Source organism: Coptis chinensis, chromosome 2 (genome assembly GCF_015680905.1).
Source record: "Coptis chinensis isolate HL-2020 chromosome 2, ASM1568090v1, whole genome shotgun sequence".
Taxonomy (NCBI): Eukaryota; Viridiplantae; Streptophyta; class Magnoliopsida; order Ranunculales; family Ranunculaceae; genus Coptis; species Coptis chinensis.
The window spans coordinates 5073571-5092914 of NC_141457.1; the positions used below are offsets into that span (position 1 = coordinate 5073571).

Here is a 19344-nt window from a genome sequence, read left to right on the forward strand (position 1 = left end):
AACGAAATGCAACAAATAAACATATACAAAAATCAAAAGGGACAAAGCAAGCAAAAGTTCTTACCTTCAAATTAGAATTTTATAATGCTAGAAAATTTATTAGCTAAACATAACCCAGAACTCAATGTCAGCAAATGCCTTAACAATCCAACCAGCTCAAGTATTTTCAAATGGTTGCCCACAGGTATAAACCATATCTCATTATGAGTACAACCAACTAGAATAACTTATATTCTGGTATGAAATATGAAGTACTGAACACTAATGCTTTGGCATTTGGCAATAGCAAGATAGAATTTCAAAATCAGGAACATAAATGGTTTCAACAAATACCCAATACTTGTAATAAGAAACTGATCTCAACAAAACAATAATATAGCTGAAAATTAGTGTATATAAAGAAAGGAAAACTAACAACTCATTTTGTTTAGACACAATGTCAAACACGTTGGTGCACTGGTATACTTGACGAAATATAACATGAAACAAACAGTCAGCAGGTTTAAGTGTTTAACCGTTTAACAAAGAGAACTAACAACAAACTCAAGGAAAAACAAATATATCACAACCAGAAAATGGACAAGGAAATGAACATAAAGAAGAAAAGAATTGAAGTTTACCAGTTTGTTATTGGTTAGTTTCGGTTGGCCAGTAATTGATGAAGAAATTGATGTGCTTCCAACTTTCAAGTGGGTGTGTGTGAGTGTCTGACTTCTTTCGTGTATAAAGATCGACAGCTATTTGGAGTCAAACGTACAAATAAAATTCAAAATGCAAGATATTGAATTGTATTTTTTGCTTCAATGGCGAAATTTTAAGCTTTCACCGCTCTCCCAACTTTTAATTTTGCTAAAGCTCGAATGTGGCGATTTAACAACAATGTGGCTAGATTGGTTTGTCCAAACAGGAATTAAAACGGTGAGAAACTCAAATTAAAATGATCTTTGGTGGGTTTTTCGAATTGAAACTCGAATTGTTTTTGGGGTTTTTTCGTTAGGGTTTCGAAGGGTTTGCACGAGAGAGATGACCAGTTAGAGTAGGTTTTCCCGGTTTCGCAATTTAGGTGGGGGGTGTACTGGGCTTTTGTTTGGGCTTGGGCTGGAGGCTGCCCAATCTAATTTTAGTGGCGCCCAATACAGGACTCTAACTATATTTTAGGTAGTTTAATTGGGCACTCATCAAATTGGATTGGGCAAGACCCCAAAAAAAAAGAAATTTGACAAGTTTGTCATATTACAAGTTTGTTATCAAAGCCGAGCCCCAACAACCAATTCAACCGATCTCGCTATAACGAAACATCCGAGTCGTTTGAGTGTACACTCAAACGATCTCACCATGTCTAGAGTTCACAAGATCATGACATGTGTCCTAGATGATTTGAATTTGAATTTTGTATTTGCCAAAGTCATAGGGTATTTATGTAATTATACCTAGAAAAGGGCATTAAAGTTTTTTCATTTGTCTTGACAAAAAACATCACGGTCAAACTCAGTTGACTTGGATGTGTTGTGGTCTTTGGGGGGGGGGGGTAAAGCTAATTGGCCTAAGTTTTGGAGGGGTAAACCTCTAGATGAAAGAACTGGGGGGATAAAGCTAGAAAACTATTAAAAGGACAATAAAGTCTTTTTATATGCATTGACCAAAAAGATAACAGTTGACTTGAATGTGGTGTGATCTTGGGAGTAAACTTCTAGATAAAAGAACTGGGGGGGGGGGGGGTGTAAAGCTAATTGACCTAAGTTCTGGGGGGGTAAAACTAGAAAACTGTAAAATAAATACATTCTGAACATGCAATCAAGCAGAGTGTACAAAGATGTACGATGATGACCCAAGGCTTAACTATACTTGAGCTTTAGCATCTACGCACACTATGCATGATGACACACTTGCGATGAAAAAGAATGAAAACTACATTTGCCTACCACCCGCTACACTCCCAGTGTCGCGCGATCAGTATCTCATTGTGAGGGCGGGTTTCGATCCCCTACCTCTGGTATAATCAACCACTGTCGTCTCTTTCTGCTGCCCCAATCTGATCGAAAAGGTTTCTGTGGGAGAAGAAAGGCAAAAGATGATCGCTACTTGACGAAGGCTAGTTGGATTAAGTGCGCCTAGTCGATGTTTGCAGAGATTTATCAGATTTTTATGTTTTCTATAAAGGAAAGTCTCCAATCCTTTATAGAAACATATAAACACGAATATGCACTCATGTTGTGCTATATAAACTCTCTGTAACCTAAACTCCTATCATCTCAAGCAAAAATAAAAAACATTTCTTCTCCCGTGGACGTAGGTCGCCATATTGGCACCGAACCACTATAAATTATTGTGTCTTGTCTATTTATTTAGGTGTTAAATTCTACATGGTATCAGAGCGGAGCTCCTAATCTCTCTCTCTAAATCAATCTAGATAAACACAATACATTATGTCAGATCCAAATCCAAACCCAAAGTCGGCTGTTACTACAGAGACTGATTCTAATCCTGGTTGGAAGCTGTCATCAGTTTTTTTGAATGGAACGAACTACATACCTTGGTCTAGGGCGGTTTCTCTATCGCTTGGTGGAAAGAGGAAATTGGGGTTCATTAATGATGCAAAGGTATGTCCTGCTATTGATGATGCCGAATATGAGAATTGGGTTTCCAATGATCAGCTTGTTCGATCTTAGTTACTAAATTCTATGGAGTCTACTATTGCTAGGATTTTTACTTTCTCTGATTCTGCGAAGGAGATGTGGGATTCAATTGAAGATTTATACGGAAACCAGAATAATTCTGCCCATGTGTTTGAACTTCAACTCGCAATCGGTGCTTTGCAACAAGGTGAGAAAACTTTTACAGAACACCTTGGGAATTTGAAGAAATTGTGGGATGAGTTAAACATTTACCGTCCCCACACCACTGATGCGAAGACTCTATTGAAACAGGCTGAGGAGGATAAAATCTTCACAGTATTTCGTAGTCTTAAATCAGAATATGAAAATCTGGAAAGCAACATTCTAATGGAAAGCACTCTTCCATCACTTGCTGCTGTTTGTGCAACTATTCAAAGGGAGGAAACAAGAAAGAAAACCATGAACTCCGAGGTAAAGTCCTCAAATCTGAATCCATTGTATTGTTTGCAGAAAATGATTTTAGGAAGAAGTCACGAGGGGATTTGAAAAAGGGTAAAGGAAAAAAGGGAACCATCTCACTTTGTGATCATTGTGGAAAGAACGGCACACCAAGGACCGTTGTTGGGAATTATATCCACATCTTAAGAAGGAAAAGGAATTGTCCAAGAAAGAGCATGCATTTGTTCGGAGACATCAATGTCCAACTCAGATATTAGTCATCAGTTGAGTCAAATTCTCCAACAAATCACTAAGTCCATGTCTTCTAGCAAAGGTCAGTTTGCCTCAACTCATGTGTTAGGTAATTTACATGCCTATTTTACTATGCCAGAAAACAGTAACTCATGGATAATTGATTCTGGGGCTATTGATCATATGGCTAACTGCCCTGCTTCTGTCCATAATTTTGTGTCCAAACCTGGAAAACATAATATTTCCATAGAAAATGGTTCCACAGTTCTCATTCTAGGTAGTGGTCGAGTGAAATTTTTTGATAAAAATCTCAAGAGTGATGCTCTAGTCGTTCCGTCATTCCCTGTTCAACTTCTATCTGTGGGAAAACTTACCAATTCGTTAAATTGTGATGTCATTTTTTCTCCTAACTCTATCGTCTTTCATGATCGAAAGTCGAAGAGGACGATTGGTGAAGGAATTTATTCTAATGGACTCTACTTGTTGAAGTCGCATAAGAAGGCGTATCAAGCTAGTGATTTACTTGAGAGTCGTATTTTGCATAAAAGACTTGGGCATCCATCTAGTCATGTCCTTTCAAATTTGTTTCCGCATGTTTCTTTAAACTCTGATGATGTTTGTAATGTTTGTCAATTTTCTAAACAAACTCGGTTATCTTTTCCACACTCAATCGCGGTCAAATAAGTTGTTTGAGTTAATTCATTCTAATTTATGGGGACCTGCTCCCCTTAATTCCTATGATGGCTATAAGTATTTTGTGTTGTTCATTGATGATAAATCTCGTGCTACATGGTTATATTTATTGAAATCGAAAACTGAGGTTGTGATTGTATTCAAGGATTTTCATACTATGATTTCTAACCAGTTTGGTGCTAATATCAAGATGTTTAGATCTGACAATGGCACTGAGTTTTGTAAAGGTATGTTACCTGAGTATCTTCGTAGCCAGGGGATAATTCATCAAACTAGTTGTGTTGGCACACCTCAGCAGAATGGCGTGGCTGAAAGAAAGAACAGACACCTTTTGGAGACCACTCGTGCTCTTATGTTGGGCATGAATGTTCCTAAGCACTACTGGTCTCATGGCGTCTTAACTGCTGCATATTTGATTAATCGTCTTCCCAGTCGGGTCCTTGGTTTTAAATCGTCATTGGAAGTGCTCAAAGCCAGGCCGCTGGATCTCTCTCACCTGCGAGTGTTTGGGTGTGTCTGTTATGTGCATCAGCAAGCCATTCATCGAGATAAATTTGATGCTCGGGCTACTCAATGTGTGTTTGTTGGTTATTCCACCACCACGTAAAGGCTACATATGTTCTGATCCCTGCGACAAGGAAATTAGTTGTCTCTCATGATGTCCGCTTTGTGGAATCTGAAGCCTTCTTTCATGATTCAGCTGTGCCTGGGAATCGGTCCCAGGGGGAGTGTTTGGTAGATTTGGCACCTCTCCCAGCTATTATTACGGCTGAGTTGGCTCCTCTTCCAGCGGTTGGTGAAGGCATTGCCCCTGTCCCAATGGTTGGTGAAGGTACAGTTCCGACCACTAAAGAATTGGCGCCATCAAGCAAGGGGCAATTGCGCTGCGGGGAGAGCGGGTGCGCTCTGGTAATCCACGACTTCTAGTAGATGGGGCACAGGTGCGCTCTGGTAGGGCGCAGGTGCGCTTGCAGATTGAGCAAAGTGATCCACGACTTCCAGTAGATGGGGCGCAGGTGCGCTCTGGTGGGGCGCAGGTGCGCTTGCAGACTGAGCAAACTGAGCGCGGGGTGCGCTCTGGTGATTCTCCAGCCCCTCCAGCTCCTCCAGTTTCTAGACAATCTGAACGAGAGAAACGACCTCCAGTAACTCTCAAAGATTACTATAAATCTGATAGAGAAAGGTATCCTCCAATGACTCACAGGAATTTTTATTCTTTGCATAACGTTACATATCCTCTACAGGAATATATAACGTATGCTAATATCACTTCATCTCATCATGCTTTCCTAAGTACAGTTGATGACGTGCAAGAACCCAAGAACTTTAGAGAAGCTAACTCTCGTCCAGTATGGAGAAAGGCGATGCAAGAAGAACTTCGTGCTCTAGACGAGAATAACACTTGGGATATTGTTATGCTACTGTATGGAAAGAAAACTGTTGATTGTCGGTGGGTGTTCAGAAATAAGTTCAACAGTGATGGTTCATTAGAGAGGTCTAAAGCTCGACTTGTTGCAAGGGGATTCACCCAAACGTATGGTCAGGACTATAAGGAGACCTTTGCACCAGTTGCAAAGATGAATACGTTTAGAGTTCTTGTATCTCTAGCTGTGAATCAAGACTGGAAATTATTTCAGACGGATGTGAAAAATGCATTCTTACACGGAGATCTTAAAGAAGAAGTGTATATGAGCATCCCACCTGGACATCCGAAGGAGACTAAGGTCGGATTAGTATGCAAGTTAAAAAAGGCTATCTATGGACTTAAACAATCTCCACGAGCGTGGTATGCCAAGCTCAGTTCTATTCTAGCTAATGACTGGTCTTAAGCGAAGTGATGTTGATCCTTCCTTATTTGTTAAATCTAGCAGGACAGGCTTGGTTATAGTTCTTATTTATGTTGATGATATAGTTATCACAGGTGATGACCTTATCGAGATTTCTAAGCTCAAGGAGTTACTGCAGGAGAAGTTTGCCATCAAGGATCTGGGTATTATGAAGTACTTTCTTGGGATCGAAATTGCTTATTCAAAAAAAGGTATATTTCTGAATCAAAGAAAGTATGTGTTGGATATTTTGAGTGAAGCAGGAAAGCTGGGGGTAAAACCATCTGATTCTCCAACTGATAGTGGAGCCAAGTTGGACAACACTGGTGATCTTCTTACTGACATTGGTCAGTATCAACGATTAGTTGGTAAACTAATATATTTAACTATTACCCGACCAGATATTTCTTATGTAGTGAGCTTGGTTAGTCGTTTTATGTATGCTCCAAGGACTCCATATATGAATGCAGTTTCTAGAATACTGCAGTATCTGAAAGGGTCACCAGGCAGAGGTATTTGGATGCAGAAAAATGGGCATACATCTATTACTGCGTACACAGATGCCGATTGGGCAGGATGTCCAGTTGATCGGAGGTCTACTTCCGGTTATTGTACCTTTGTGGGAGGTAATTTAGTCACTTGGAAGAGCAAGAAACAGAATGTAGTGGCTCGTTCTAGTACAGAAGCTGAGTACAGGGCTATGGCTTCCACCACCAGTGAAATCATATGGCTTCGCGCTCTTCTGAAGGATTTGTGTTTTAGGTTGCATATGCCAACTACACTTTATTGTGATAATCAAGCTGCTATGCACATTGCGGCAAATCCAGTATTTCATGAGAGAACTAAGCATATCGAAATTGACTGTCACTTTGTGCGTGAAAAAGTACAGTCCAACATTGTCACTACCTCCTTTGTTCGAAGTGACCAACAGCTTGCAGACATTTTTACCAAGGGACTTCCAGCTTCCAAGTTCCATGATATTCTCTCCAAGTTGGGTTCGCTAGATATCTTCGCACCAACTTGAGGGGGAGTGTGGGAGAAGAAAGGCAAGGGCGCAGTCGCGCCTTGACCAAGGCTAGTTGGAGCGCAGGTGCGCCTTAGTCAGTGTTTGCAGAGATTTATCAGATTCTTATGTTTTCTATAAAGGAAAGTCTCCAATCCTTTATAGAAACATATAAACACGAATATGCACTCATGTTGTGCTATATAAACTCTCTGTAACCTAAACTCCTATCATCTCAAGCAGTGGTGGAGCTAGGAAAGTAAGTGAGGGTGAGCCAGCCAAACAAAAACCAAGCATACAAAAAAAATAAAAATAAAAAAACATATATTATATATACTAATGTATTAGAAAAAAAAATCAAATCTAAACAAATACTTGTTCATAGTTGTCCTCGGCGGCCTTCTTTTTCGTCATCCTTCTTCATCTTCTGGAAGCGTTGTAAGATCAATTCAGTATCAATGCTATCAAAAACTTCTTTTCCAATGTATGTTATTAAACAATCATTCAACCACTCATCAGCCATCCGATTGCGCAGACGATTCTTTATGATATTCATAGCAGAAAATGCCCTCTCTACAGTGGCAGTAGCAACAGGTAAAATCAGCGCCAACTTAATCAACAAATAAACAAGTGGGTACACAATGTCTTTCTTCGTCTCAACCATTTTTTTGGCTAGGCCGCTAATTCCATTTACTTCACCAAACTTAGTATCGGAATGCACATCAATGATATAATTCTCAAGCTGATCCGCTAATTCCATCTGATCTATCTCTGAAAAATCATCGGGATAAAGTCGAGCAAAACGGATCAACTTTTGCTTATCAAAAGCAACAAACGATTCACTAGGATCAAGACATGCCATACAAAGAAGTAATTCTGTGTTTGCTTCATTAAACCCGGTCGTTTAACTCTTGAATTTGCAAATCAATACGATTGATAGAATAATCCAACACGATAGTAATGTAAATTGGTGTTTCCTTACGCTCTTCGTCGAGACCTCCCTCGAGCCATATACCTCTCTTCCATATTTGGAACAACTACATCATGTTTGACACATAGTGAAGAAACTTCAGTCAAGAGACTATCCCACCCATCATCTCTCATCACCGTAAAGTTTACCTTTGTTATTTTAACAAGAGCCATAGCATTGACAATGTCTTGGTCTTCGTCTTCTTGAAAGCCTTTGACAAATCATTGCTAATTCCTAGTATCGCTTTCATCAAATGCAAATTGAAGATAAATTCAAAAGACTACACTGAATCTAATAATCCGTAAGCCTCACCTCTTTGTTCCGAGCTTGAACCATTTTCCGCTACATTATCGAAGCACATCAACTACTTGAACCATAAGTGGTTATCATGCCAAGAAGTGTATAATAGTGTGAGCCCCATCGAAAGTGTCACCGGATCGTTTTAAGACTAGTCTCTTGATTCAACCCTTTGCCACTTGAAATTTCTCCACTTTGTAACGCTACAACAACTTTAGCCTTCATTGCATCGCATGAACATATCCCCGCCGCTACATGATGCTCCAACAGTATTTACCACATTAGAGAGAATACTAAAAAGGTTAGCGATTGACTCATGGTTCTTTGCAACCGCTACAAGGGCTAATCAAAGGCGATGGGCAAAACAATGAACATAAAATGCAGGCTCATTCTCTTTTTATTACAAGTGTTTTAGGCCATTCAAATCACCTTGCATATTCTGGCCCCATCATACCCTTGTCCACGCTAGCCTAGATATGCTCAACCCATGCTTGGAGAACAACTCATCGATTGCCTTTTTAAGTGTTAATGCACTAGTTTCCTTAACATGCACAACTCCAAAAAATCTCTCAATCACTTAACCTTTCTTATCGACATAACATAAAACAACGCCATTTGCTCCTTAATTGATATATCACGTGCTTCATCAACTAAAATAGCAAACAATGAATTTCCATAATCTTTTAGAATAGCATTTGTAGTTTCCACGTTAAATTTAATTTACAATATCTTTTTGGATATCAGGCGATGTCAATTTCGATTTTTAGAAGCATTATCAAGAACTTTCTTAATGACTTCGTTATGATCTTTCGTAAAACCGTATAAGTTCAAGAAAATTACATTTATTGATCGACTCATCTGATTCATCATGACCACGGAAAGCTAAACCTTGTCTCAAAAGAAACCTAATGCAATCAGTTATTGTAGTTAGGTGTATTCGATAATCCCTTCGAACTTGGTCAGATTGTCTGTGAAGAAATGTCTCGATATGCTGCTCTTGATTTAACAAAGCTTGTGCTGCCCTATAAGCAATATTATGAGCACTATTTGGTCCTCCAACGTGCTCCTTTAATTTGGTTTTTCTTTCCCAATTAGTAAACCCCCGTGAGAAAAAAAAACATCCCCACCTCCTTGTGCCCCCTTATTAGGTTTAAAGAGATAACAATATAGACAAAATGCGGCATCCTCGTGAATACTATATTCCAACCAACTAAACTCCTCATACCACTCTTCCTGAAAGCGTCGGATTCTCTTGCCTCTTGTTCTTGGAGGAAAAGCATGATTAGGCTGGCAAGGACCCCTAAGCAAATATGCTCGATCTTCTCACTGAGTCTTGATCATTAGGATGATAATCGAAATCTTTTTTCGGTCGCGAGTGGTCTCCCCAAGACTAGACAAGTCAAGTTCTTCACGATTTTCACGATGAACCCACTTTGACGTGGGTTGTTCAACACCACCATCCTCAATTTCTTGGTGACTTTGCTTTGAGGAGGATCCTACTTCAACACTGGCAACAGTATTTGTTTTATTAGGTGGTTGAGTAGGTTGAGTAGGCAACGACTTTCCTTTGATCAAATATTTTAACATATCTGTTTAAATAATTAAAATAAACCATTCATCAACTGAATTGAAATTGCACTAATTAAAATAAACTACCAATGTTATTGTGATATTCAAAAAATAAAATTAAATAAAAATATGTGGTTTAATAAATTCACAAAAAAAATACAAAAAAAAAATTAAAAAACATGATTTAGGAATCAATTTAATATGAAAAGACAAAAAATAAGATAGAAAATTTAATAATATTAGACTTACCTATAAAACTTTAGAAATTATAGATAGCTAATTAGAATAAAAGAAAGAAAGGTGAAACTATGGAAAAGTGGGATACCTGTGGGTTTTGCTCAAATTTTTGATAAAGAGTCAAACTGGTTTGTTTCGTTGTTTGGTTTCGGTTTGTGTGTCTGCTTTTTATTATGTCTTTTGTCGGTTATGGGGTATGGGTTTTTAGTTAGACTTCGAAGCCAACACTGTTAAGTGTTTACCCAATTACTTTAGTACTTCATAACTTTAGTACTTTACTTTATATAGACACATGGTTCTACTGTTCACTTAGTACTTTCCTTTATACAGACACACGGTTATATTGTTTACTGTTGGAGTTTTTTTTCGGATATGGTTTTTGGTTTTTGCGAAGATGTGAATAGTAAAAAAAAAATTGTTTGCGAAAGTTGAGGGTGAGCCAGGGCGTACCCTGGGCCCCCCTTGGCTCCGCCACTGATCTCAAGCAAAAATAAAAAACCTTTCTTCTCCCGTGGACGTAGGTCGCCGCATTGGCACCGAACCACTATAAATTATTGTGTCTTGTCTATTTATTTAGGTGTTAAATTCTACAGTTTCAAATAATGTTTTCTGTTCAATTCACAGGATCCTGAATCTTTTAAATTTCCAACATTTTTTAACCTTAACGCAAGTCCAACTAAAGCAAATCCAACGTTGCATAGCTTGCAAACTTCACTTTCCAATAGCTTTTGAACCACAATTTCTGACATTACCATGCTGTTTTGTATAAACTCGTTCAAGAGGTCCAAACTCCGAAGTACACTCTCTGTTAAAGGAGGAATAGCTTATATCCTAAACTCTAGAGTACTATTTCTGACCAGTATAAATGATGGGTGAGAACAAACAATTGCTAACATACATAAATTTGTTCATCCATAAATCTAAACATTAGAAGAAAAAAAGAATGCTTCCATTCTTGTGCTTTCAGCTGCCACTACTCCAGAAAGGCAACCGGGGAAGTTGGGAAAGCAGGGAATTCATGACTGATGCAGAAGGTGTTTTATTTGTCGACGTAGGCTCCTTTCCTTCCCCTTGAACATCAGCATCCCGCCAGAACTTGATAACATGGAGGCTCTCTTCCTCCGTAGATCTCTGAACAACAATCCGAGACGCATATCCCTTGTCTCTCATAATGCCACATATCTGGAAAGGATTGTTGGCAGTTAGTGTCACCATATACAACCAGCCCCTCTCTGACAAGAGCTTGTCAGCAATGAGTAAGATCTTATCAATAATGGTACGCCCATTCTCCTCTCCTGCCCAAGCAGCAGCAATCCCATCAATATTCACTTCATCTTCTGGTGTTGGTACGTAAGGCGGGTTTACAACCATCAAATCGACCATCCCCTCTAATCGCCTCTCCAGTCCTGATGCAACATTGTCACAAATCACCTCTGCATGGACCCCATGAGCCTTCAATGTTTCATGTGTAACTCTTACAACATGAAGATTTATATCAGTAGCAAAATAGTGATGCCCGTCACCCTCCTGCCCAAGCATAGTGGCTAGTGATGTAATTACATAACCGCTGCCACAACCCACTTCCATACACACCGTAGGTCGATGCTCCAACAAGTTTATTCTATCAGCTAGGAGTGCATCAACTAGTGCAAAAGAATCATCACAGGGCTCATAAACCTCCGGATGGCCACTTACAAGTTTGATTTGGGCAATTCTAGACGGCATTCTCGATAGAACCTGGACAAAATAAAAGAAAGCTTGCTACTTAAAACACATACAATGCCAACCGAAACTCAATACGGTAAAAGTGTGTATCATCCCTACTCCCTAGAATCTCACACTACTAAAAAAAGGGGTTGTTATCTCGGTTCTAAAATTAGCCTTATCTTAGTTATGCTGATAAGCGAGATAATATGTCCTATAAATGAGATAATATGTCAGGTACTAACTCTGAGTATAAATATGTTATCTCGCCTCTTACTTAACCGAGATAAAATATATGGATTTTACCACTGGTGGTGTGGAACTAATATAATAGGAAATGTCGTTTATCTCACCATTGTGGAACTGATATAATAGGAAATTTAATTTTATCTCATGTTTAATTGATATAATTGATATTATACCAAATATCTCGGCACTCAAATGATATAATTGCTATTATATCAAATATCTCAGAATAAATTTGGCAAAGAAAATAGAAATCACAAAAAAAATAGGGACACGCACGATAGATAAGTCCTGCTCTACAGGACTCTCTCATGACTAGCACGAACTCACGATGGCAACCGCCGTTGTGCTCCCAACTATCTCGCCTCTCCACTCTCTCTTCGTCTATATTGCCCAACTCCATAGCAGCAGTTCCACTACCCATTTCAACTCGCACCAACTCAGAAATGATTTCCACTATCCATTTCAACTCTACAGTAGTTCAACAACTCTTCTCTCTCTAATCTAGTAACTATCGACTGCCTTAATATGAACACATTAGCAAAGGTGTGCATATTTCAGCCTATGTATTTCTCGCCAAGATTGACAGATTGGGACTTTCCGATTTGTCCAAGTATTTTATTTTTTCATAGAAATCACGCACACTATATTCATTCAGATTATGAGGCACAGACGTATTGAGAGAGGAGCTTTAACGCTTGCTTCTGCATAAGTCAAATTTCAGATTGACACAGAAACTCATGATCCTCTTGATATTGGTATGTGACTTCAGTATAATGATAAACCACTGAGCTGCACGACTTTATTCTCCCAAACAAATGCATATGATCTATCACAATATTGAAGGAAGCTTGTTGGGATAACAACAATTTTGCCATCAACAGGCTTGGTATGTAGTGAAATATTGTGTTTCTGTCTTTGTCTTATATGCCGATGTTTTTGCAGGAATGTATCATATTAGAGAGGCAAACCAAATGATTGAGGAGTTTATGTTAGCTGCAAATGTTTCGGTTGCCGAAAAAAATCTTAAAGCATTTTCCTTTGTTCTCGATATTAAGGTATATCTTTGGTTTTGAACACCATACTCATGGATGTGGTTACTTGTTTGTTCTTATGTTCCTTCACATCTCTTTCGTTGGAATGGTTCTCTACCATGATAGCCATATACTTCCATGCTCGTAGAGTGTATGGTTTTCATTTGTTGAAGCCACAAATATGTCGCACCTTCAACTGATTATTCTTGCCACGGTGTCATAATTGAGTAGTTTCTTTGTTGTGATAGTTCAAGTTCTATTCTTGACCGGCTACAATGTGTATGGTTAATTGGTTACAATTATGAAGCACCGACACCCGACATGAGCATATTCTAAAAAAGTAGGACGTGGACATTGCAAGGACCCAAATATAAGATAATATTTGAAAATTTATTTTATATTGATGTAAGATTAAATTTTAAGTCTTATCATAATAAAGATTCGTAAACATAATAATTCAACATTCATAAACATAGGACCAATAAAAAGGAGTCATAAAGATATCTCACATAACTATATAAGTCATGTCCACGTCCAAACTACCCTAGCACGTGGCACACGCATGTTCCATGTCGGACATGTGTCCAAGTTTGAAAATTTATTTTATATTGATGTAAGATTAGATTTTAAGTCTTATCATAATAAAGATTCGTAAACATAATAATTCAACATTCATAAACATAGGACCAATAAAAAGGAGTCATAAAGACATCTCACATAACTATATAAGTCATGTCCACGTCCAAACTACCCTAGCACGTGGCACACGCATGTTCCATGTCGGACATGTGTCCAAGCCACGTCCGTGTCCGCGTCCGCGTCCGACACATGTCCGATATTGACACAGTGGAATTCTAGAGGTGTTCGTGCTTTGGAGGGTTACATTCATGGTTGATCGTCTACACCCAACGTAAAGGTAAAAAAATTTAAGTATAATCCACCAAAGAAAATTTGGTAAAGGAATCTTGATGACAAGCTTGTGGAGTGCTACTCTTATTTCTTATAACCTTTGTGCCTGCTCTTCTTTGGGTCGAGAAACACTCATTTCTATCCATCAAATCTGTATTAAACGCCACAGATGGATATAATGGATCATTTCTCCTCGTAATTAGACTCCAAACTGGAGAGGTCCGGACCTCCCAGTCCATATTTGGTCTTCGTGAAAATGCTTGACTATGCAAAGACCAATTGCGCCTATTCCGCTTCTATGAGTGGACTTGAGCTATTATTAAACATATTAATACTTGTATATCTAATTCAAAAGAATGTTAACAAATCCTGCTTTTTTCTCTCTGATTGGAGCATCTTCAATAAGTTATTCTTGGTTAAGTAGTAGTGAGACAGGGTGTTGTCTTCTTCTGTTGTAAGCAATGGAGAAATCTAGAATCAGGAGTAATTAGTATGGGTTATTGTCTTCACTTATGATTCTGTATCACAATAGAGAGGCAGTTTTCTTTTCATGGAGTTGTTGTATATTTTATTATTTTTTAGTTCTTTCTTTATTTCGTGAATATTCTAAGAGTCGTTACTTCCAGTGACTAGTTTCATATCTCAATATATTAAACCAGAGACTGCTACTTTTAGGTTCAAAAATTTAATATTGCATGAGGTGCATACCCACTTTGCTCAACTTCTTTAGTCAGTTGAATGTACACAAATCATCAGTGATTGCTTACTTGTGCAGACGCCATCCCAGTCCAACGAAAGAGATGCTTGAACCTTTACTACGGACAATTTCTTGCAGTTTGGTCCGGATTTGGATGTTTCATCTTCAAAAGCTCTGGATGATTCACTTGATCGTGCGGTGGTAAGATCCATTGTTCTATTGCCTACTGATAGCATTCACATGCTTAAGGGTGGCTTCATGTGTATACTTCTTTTATAACATCTGAACTTTGTATATTAAATGAAATAGGTTTTCAATTAACTGGGGAAAGTGTGGTAAATTATAATATTTAGGTTTTGTTCATTTCTAGATATATATTTTTTAATTAAAATGATTTACTTGAGTAATAAAAATCTATGGCGGGGTGATGATCCATACTTTAATAAGCCGATCAGATATCTTGGCGACTAGGTGCATGACAGGTAACATTATCGGGCTTATGAACTACTGTGTGTATTATATGTATAATTCTACATGACTAAGCTGATATTTTATACTTCTAGGCAGTTTACTTCTGTAGTGGAGATCTCACGCTTCCAGAATTTCACCATTATGGTCTTGCATCACCTCTCTATACCCATTTTACTTCCCCTATAAGGAGATATGTAGGTAATAGGAGTTATTTTATGCTGAGAACTCCTCTCCCTTTTAACACATGTGTCTTACTTTACTTAAATTTAACAAGTAATCTTGGTACTTTATATTCCTACAGATGTCATTGTGCACAAGCTGCTTGCCGCAGCTTTGGGAATCTACAAGCTTCCACCAATATTTCAAGACAGACCACAACTAACCAGTATTTCTGACAGTAAGAATCTTTTATGCTATGCTACTTATATAAATGGACAAAAGAAAATTAGAGCTAGTTGGAACATTACTGTAATTCCATTTCTTTTATAGTATTAAGATGAAGACAGCTGAACACTTTGATGAGATGTGTTAATTTCTGATGTGTTATTCTTTGACTACTGAATGTTCTTTCTTACTGATCAAAGAGATATTATGTTTTCTTAGTTTTACATCTCATCTCTCGCAGGGTCCATTCTTTGTATTTTCATAAAGAAGCTAGTTATTTGCAAATTTTATTTTGTGATTCAATTTGGTGTGGTTATCTATTTTCAGATTTGAATTATAGGCATAGAAATGGCTAGTCAGGCCTCAGTTGAGCTGCATACACTCATTTACTTTAGGAAAAGGTACCCCCCTCCCCAACACACACACACCACCACCACCACCACTCTCTCTCTCTCTCTCTCTCTCTCTCTCTCGTTTATAGCAGCTGTTTTCTCATGCGGTATTAATGAAGCAAGAATAGTAAAGATAAGAGCCAATGGTTTTATTGTCTTTGTGCCCAAGTAAGCTATCTAATTTTTGCCTCTCTTGGTTTTCTTTTTCTCATTGAATTGTTGTCTGTGAACTGCGGCGCAGAATAAGTCCATCCCACAATCATTTTATTTCACAATTCACATCATCATTTATGGATAATTTGTATTATTGGGTGTAATTGTTTTTCCAGAATCATCTGTAAACCTACTTTTAAAAAATGAAATAAAAATGAGAATAGTTAAAGTTATAGCTCCCAACTAGTTTTCTCTAGTTTGCGTCTCTTTGTAGAAATCAAAAGTGGTTTCTGGATCCTTTTGCCATTTTTTCAAGTATGGTATTGAAGGCCCTGTGTACTTAACACCTAGAGGAGAAAAAGGAGGGGACTGGTTCGTAGACGAGGAGCATCAGAAGGTCAAGAAGATGGATGGAAGCATCAGTTACAGATGGTTAGAATTCACATGGAGGTTGTACGTGGAACCCCAGCCGGCGATTGAGGTACTGTCCTCTCTCTAATAATTCACTTCTGCTTCACTTAACAACTAACAAGTAACCTCTATTGATATATATCCAAAAAGAAAAGAGGTATGGTCTCTTCATAGGATAACGTTTTGTTTCTTCTAATCACTCATTGAAATATTTTCATTACATCTTTTGAATTATACTGAAAATGCAAGTGTTAGCTTGCAACTCTTTTTTACATATCCAGCAGCTCCCTAGACAGTTGAGTCAGAGAGAAGTGTTCTTGGATGGAGTTTCTTCATTTTGTTCTCACAAAGACACTAATGTTTACCATCAACCTATCTATGTTCAAAGGTTAGTTTTTGCTTTCTAGTTTCTTCAATATTCTATGTTCCTTTTTCCAGCTATCTTGGTATTAAGCTATATTCACCAATGTTTCACTTGTACTTTTGATGTAGTGGTTGTTTTTATTTTGTTATTAGGAAGACTTATTTGGACTTGATGCCCTGCTGATTTTTGTAAAAATGTGAATTAACTTCACACAAGTCTATTGATCATACGTCATGTACATAAGTATGTATGTTCAGTGCATGTATATCGGCACGAGATTTGTCTACAAGGTTTTTAGTTTTCACCAAGTGAATGTATAGTTCGTATGTCCTTTCCACTTTGCTGTAGATCGACAATTAACTGTCCTTAAGAATTAATTTATGCCTATAATGACTTCTAGGCCGGTCAGGGAACATAGTGAAGATGTACATGAGTGGGGTTTTAGCACAAACCTCACTCATGTTGTACCATATTATATATATGTCCTTTCCTTAAATGTTGATAAAAAATATTCAAATAAAAAAAGTGTTGGCTTTTTATTAGATTGGATTATGATATGTCATCTTTAGTACCATTAATTTATGTGTTCTATTTATCGGGTTGCTTCTAGGGGACGTCACTTGTTTGGCCACCGTTCCAATTGATATGAAAGTAGAAGCACATTTCTTTGTCAAGGAGGACGACATCATTGCTAGAATTTCTCTTGCAGAGATGATATTTACCGAGGTCGATCCTTCATTGGAGGTATGTAGGGAGTCTTTTCTGCAATTCCTATCTCTATTATATTTATTTTAAATGCACAAAAGCGTCTATTAATTAACAACATTTTTCGCTCTTAGGTCGAGTGCTTTAAGAAAGATGGAGATTATGTAAGTAAATGGACACAGTTTGCCAAAGTTTCTGGTAAGATCACTGTTGCAACATTTTTATACTTGTTAAACCCTTCCTTTTTTTGCCCTTCTTCTTTTGTTTATATTCTCTCTTATTGTGTGGTTCTATTGCTTAGAAGTAACTTCTAAGCAATGTGAGGACCCTGCATCTATACTACCAGAGCTTCATTGGGGTGAGATAGCTTCCAGTGACACACATAGTAATTATGTCCTTGAGCAATCAAATAATTATGTTCAGGTAGGGGCCTCCACTAAAGATGCACCTCAAGTTGAGTCCTCGGTTGCCAAGCGTGGATATATTCTTATTGACATCAATGACCGATTCCCTCGGGATTTCCTGTCAGATATATTTTCAAAGGAAAGATTGACTGAAGAGTCCTAAGTCCGTTGTACAGTGATGGAACTGGATTGAGCATAAACATTGATCATTCTTTCAGAAGTTAGCATTGAATGAGTTCGTTAGAAATGATGTTTCTATGGATCAGGACCATCTTGGATATTCATCTCCACTTACTAAGTTGATGAAGAGAGTCTTGGAGCCTATAATTTTTCACAGCTAACAACTGACGTGAATACTTTAGGACCTGTGGATTCTCAAATTTTTTTTGAGTAGAAAATTCAACAGGAACCATCTATAAAAAGGAAATTTAGCAGGAACCATCTGTCTCCTTTCATGAATATATAGAGAAAGGTTAAAAAAATGTCTTATTATAGTTCGAAGAATAGTAGTTGATACAATATTTGAGTTTCTATATATAATTGATTGATCACTAGTACTCTTTGAAAGTTAAGTTCATGTTCAACATTGTTCTTTCTTATCTTAATGAAATAAGTTCTTCAAAGAATTTACTTATGTTGGGTTGCTTTTGTTAATTAGTGTTGATGTTTATGAATATGAAAGGGAATGTGGTGGTTTGGGACAGGTTTTTATTTGCTGATTAATTGTCATAAGCAATACCAGCAAAAAATGACAAAGGATGAAATAAAAGGTTGTCCAACAATCTCCCTTTGCAAAAGAATTTATTACGGTTATTTTTTTATATTATCTCGGTTTCAATAATTCCAAAAGAATTTATCACGGTTATTTTTTGATATTATCTCGGTTTCAATAAAAAAAAACATCTCAGTTTTCTTCTATACTAATTGGTTTCAATCAACAATTCATTTCAGTTTTATTCTATATAATATCAGTTTTATTTAGAAAATCGAGATAATATATTTAGATAAGATCTCAGACTTCTGAGATAATTTAGTAGTTTATTATCTCGGTTTTATAGAACTCTATTATCTCAGTGGATGTTATCTCGGTTTGTTTTTCTTAGAAAACCGAGGTAAAAACTCTAACATCTCATCTTTTAACTGAGCTTATAAACCCTTTTTTTAATAGTGATGGGCAGCGTTACACAAATTATGGATTCAAAGGTTCAGAACAAAAAAAATAGGAACCTAAGGTGCTAGCATAAAACTCACTAATGGCTCTTAAGTCTCCTCAAACTATTTTAACAGACAACTCAAGGGGAAAATGTACAACGGTCCAAGTCCTAAGTATCTTCCCAAAACAAAAAGTAAACGCAAGATATGATTTTACACAGTGAGAAAAGCTATAGAACTGTGCTTGTTTATAACCCACCTTCTGTGTTCTGCTTGAGGGAAAGGAGAGCTGATTAGCGAAGTCATCTATGTCAATATTGTGCTCCATGTCAATTGTCACTTAATTCGACAATCCTGTGACAAACGTAGATAATTGAATTCCTCAAACATATAGTTAATATATGCAGAACAAAAAGCA

At 37.5% G+C, this 19344-nt stretch overlaps 2 protein-coding genes across 3 annotated transcripts; one reads left to right on the forward strand and one right to left on the reverse strand.

Annotated features, from left to right (window-relative positions):
• Positions 1 to 10498: 10498 nt before the first annotated feature.
• On the reverse strand, positions 10499 to 19326 carry LOC147514490 (uncharacterized). Its single transcript, XM_086583421.1, has 2 exons — positions 19186 to 19326; positions 10499 to 11637 (listed from the first exon to the last, which is right to left on the reverse strand). Exons 1-2 carry the CDS (start codon positions 19252 to 19254, stop codon positions 10864 to 10866), a joined length of 843 nt encoding a protein of 280 aa, XP_086439547.1. The 5' UTR covers positions 19255 to 19326; the 3' UTR covers positions 10499 to 10863.
• LOC147514491 (nicotinate-nucleotide pyrophosphorylase [carboxylating], chloroplastic-like) lies at positions 16086 to 18262 on the forward strand. 2 transcript variants are annotated; one of them, XM_086594380.1, is made up of 4 exons: positions 16086 to 16689; positions 17276 to 17409; positions 17505 to 17568; positions 17672 to 18262. In XM_086594380.1, the coding sequence occupies exons 1-4, from the start codon at positions 16623 to 16625 to the stop codon at positions 17935 to 17937; spliced, it is 531 nt and encodes a 176-aa protein (XP_086450506.1). In that variant the 5' UTR covers positions 16086 to 16622; the 3' UTR covers positions 17938 to 18262. The 2 variants fall into 2 exon arrangements, with proteins under 2 accessions (XP_086450506.1, XP_086450507.1); XM_086594381.1 differs by having other exon boundaries at positions 17794 to 18262.
• Positions 19327 to 19344: the final 18 nt, after the last annotated feature.

Bases quoted from the DNA above. Each gene is read 5' to 3' on its own strand.
- LOC147514491 (XM_086594380.1), top strand. From the start codon at position 16,623: ATGGAGTTTCTTCATTTTGTTCTCACAAAGACACTAATGTTTACCATC. The intron at 17,410-17,504 runs GTATGTAGGGAG...TTTCGCTCTTAG, and splicing joins AGGTCGATCCTTCATTGGAG to GTCGAGTGCTTTAAGAAAGA. The intron at 17,569-17,671 runs GTAAGATCACTG...TCTATTGCTTAG, and splicing joins ACAGTTTGCCAAAGTTTCTG to AAGTAACTTCTAAGCAATGT.
- LOC147514490 (XM_086583421.1), bottom strand. From the start codon at position 19,254: ATGGAGCACAATATTGACATAGATGACTTCGCTAATCAGCTCTCCTTT. The intron at 11,638-19,185 runs GTGGGTTATAAA...TATTTTGTCCAG, and splicing joins CCTCAAGCAGAACACAGAAG to GTTCTATCGAGAATGCCGTC.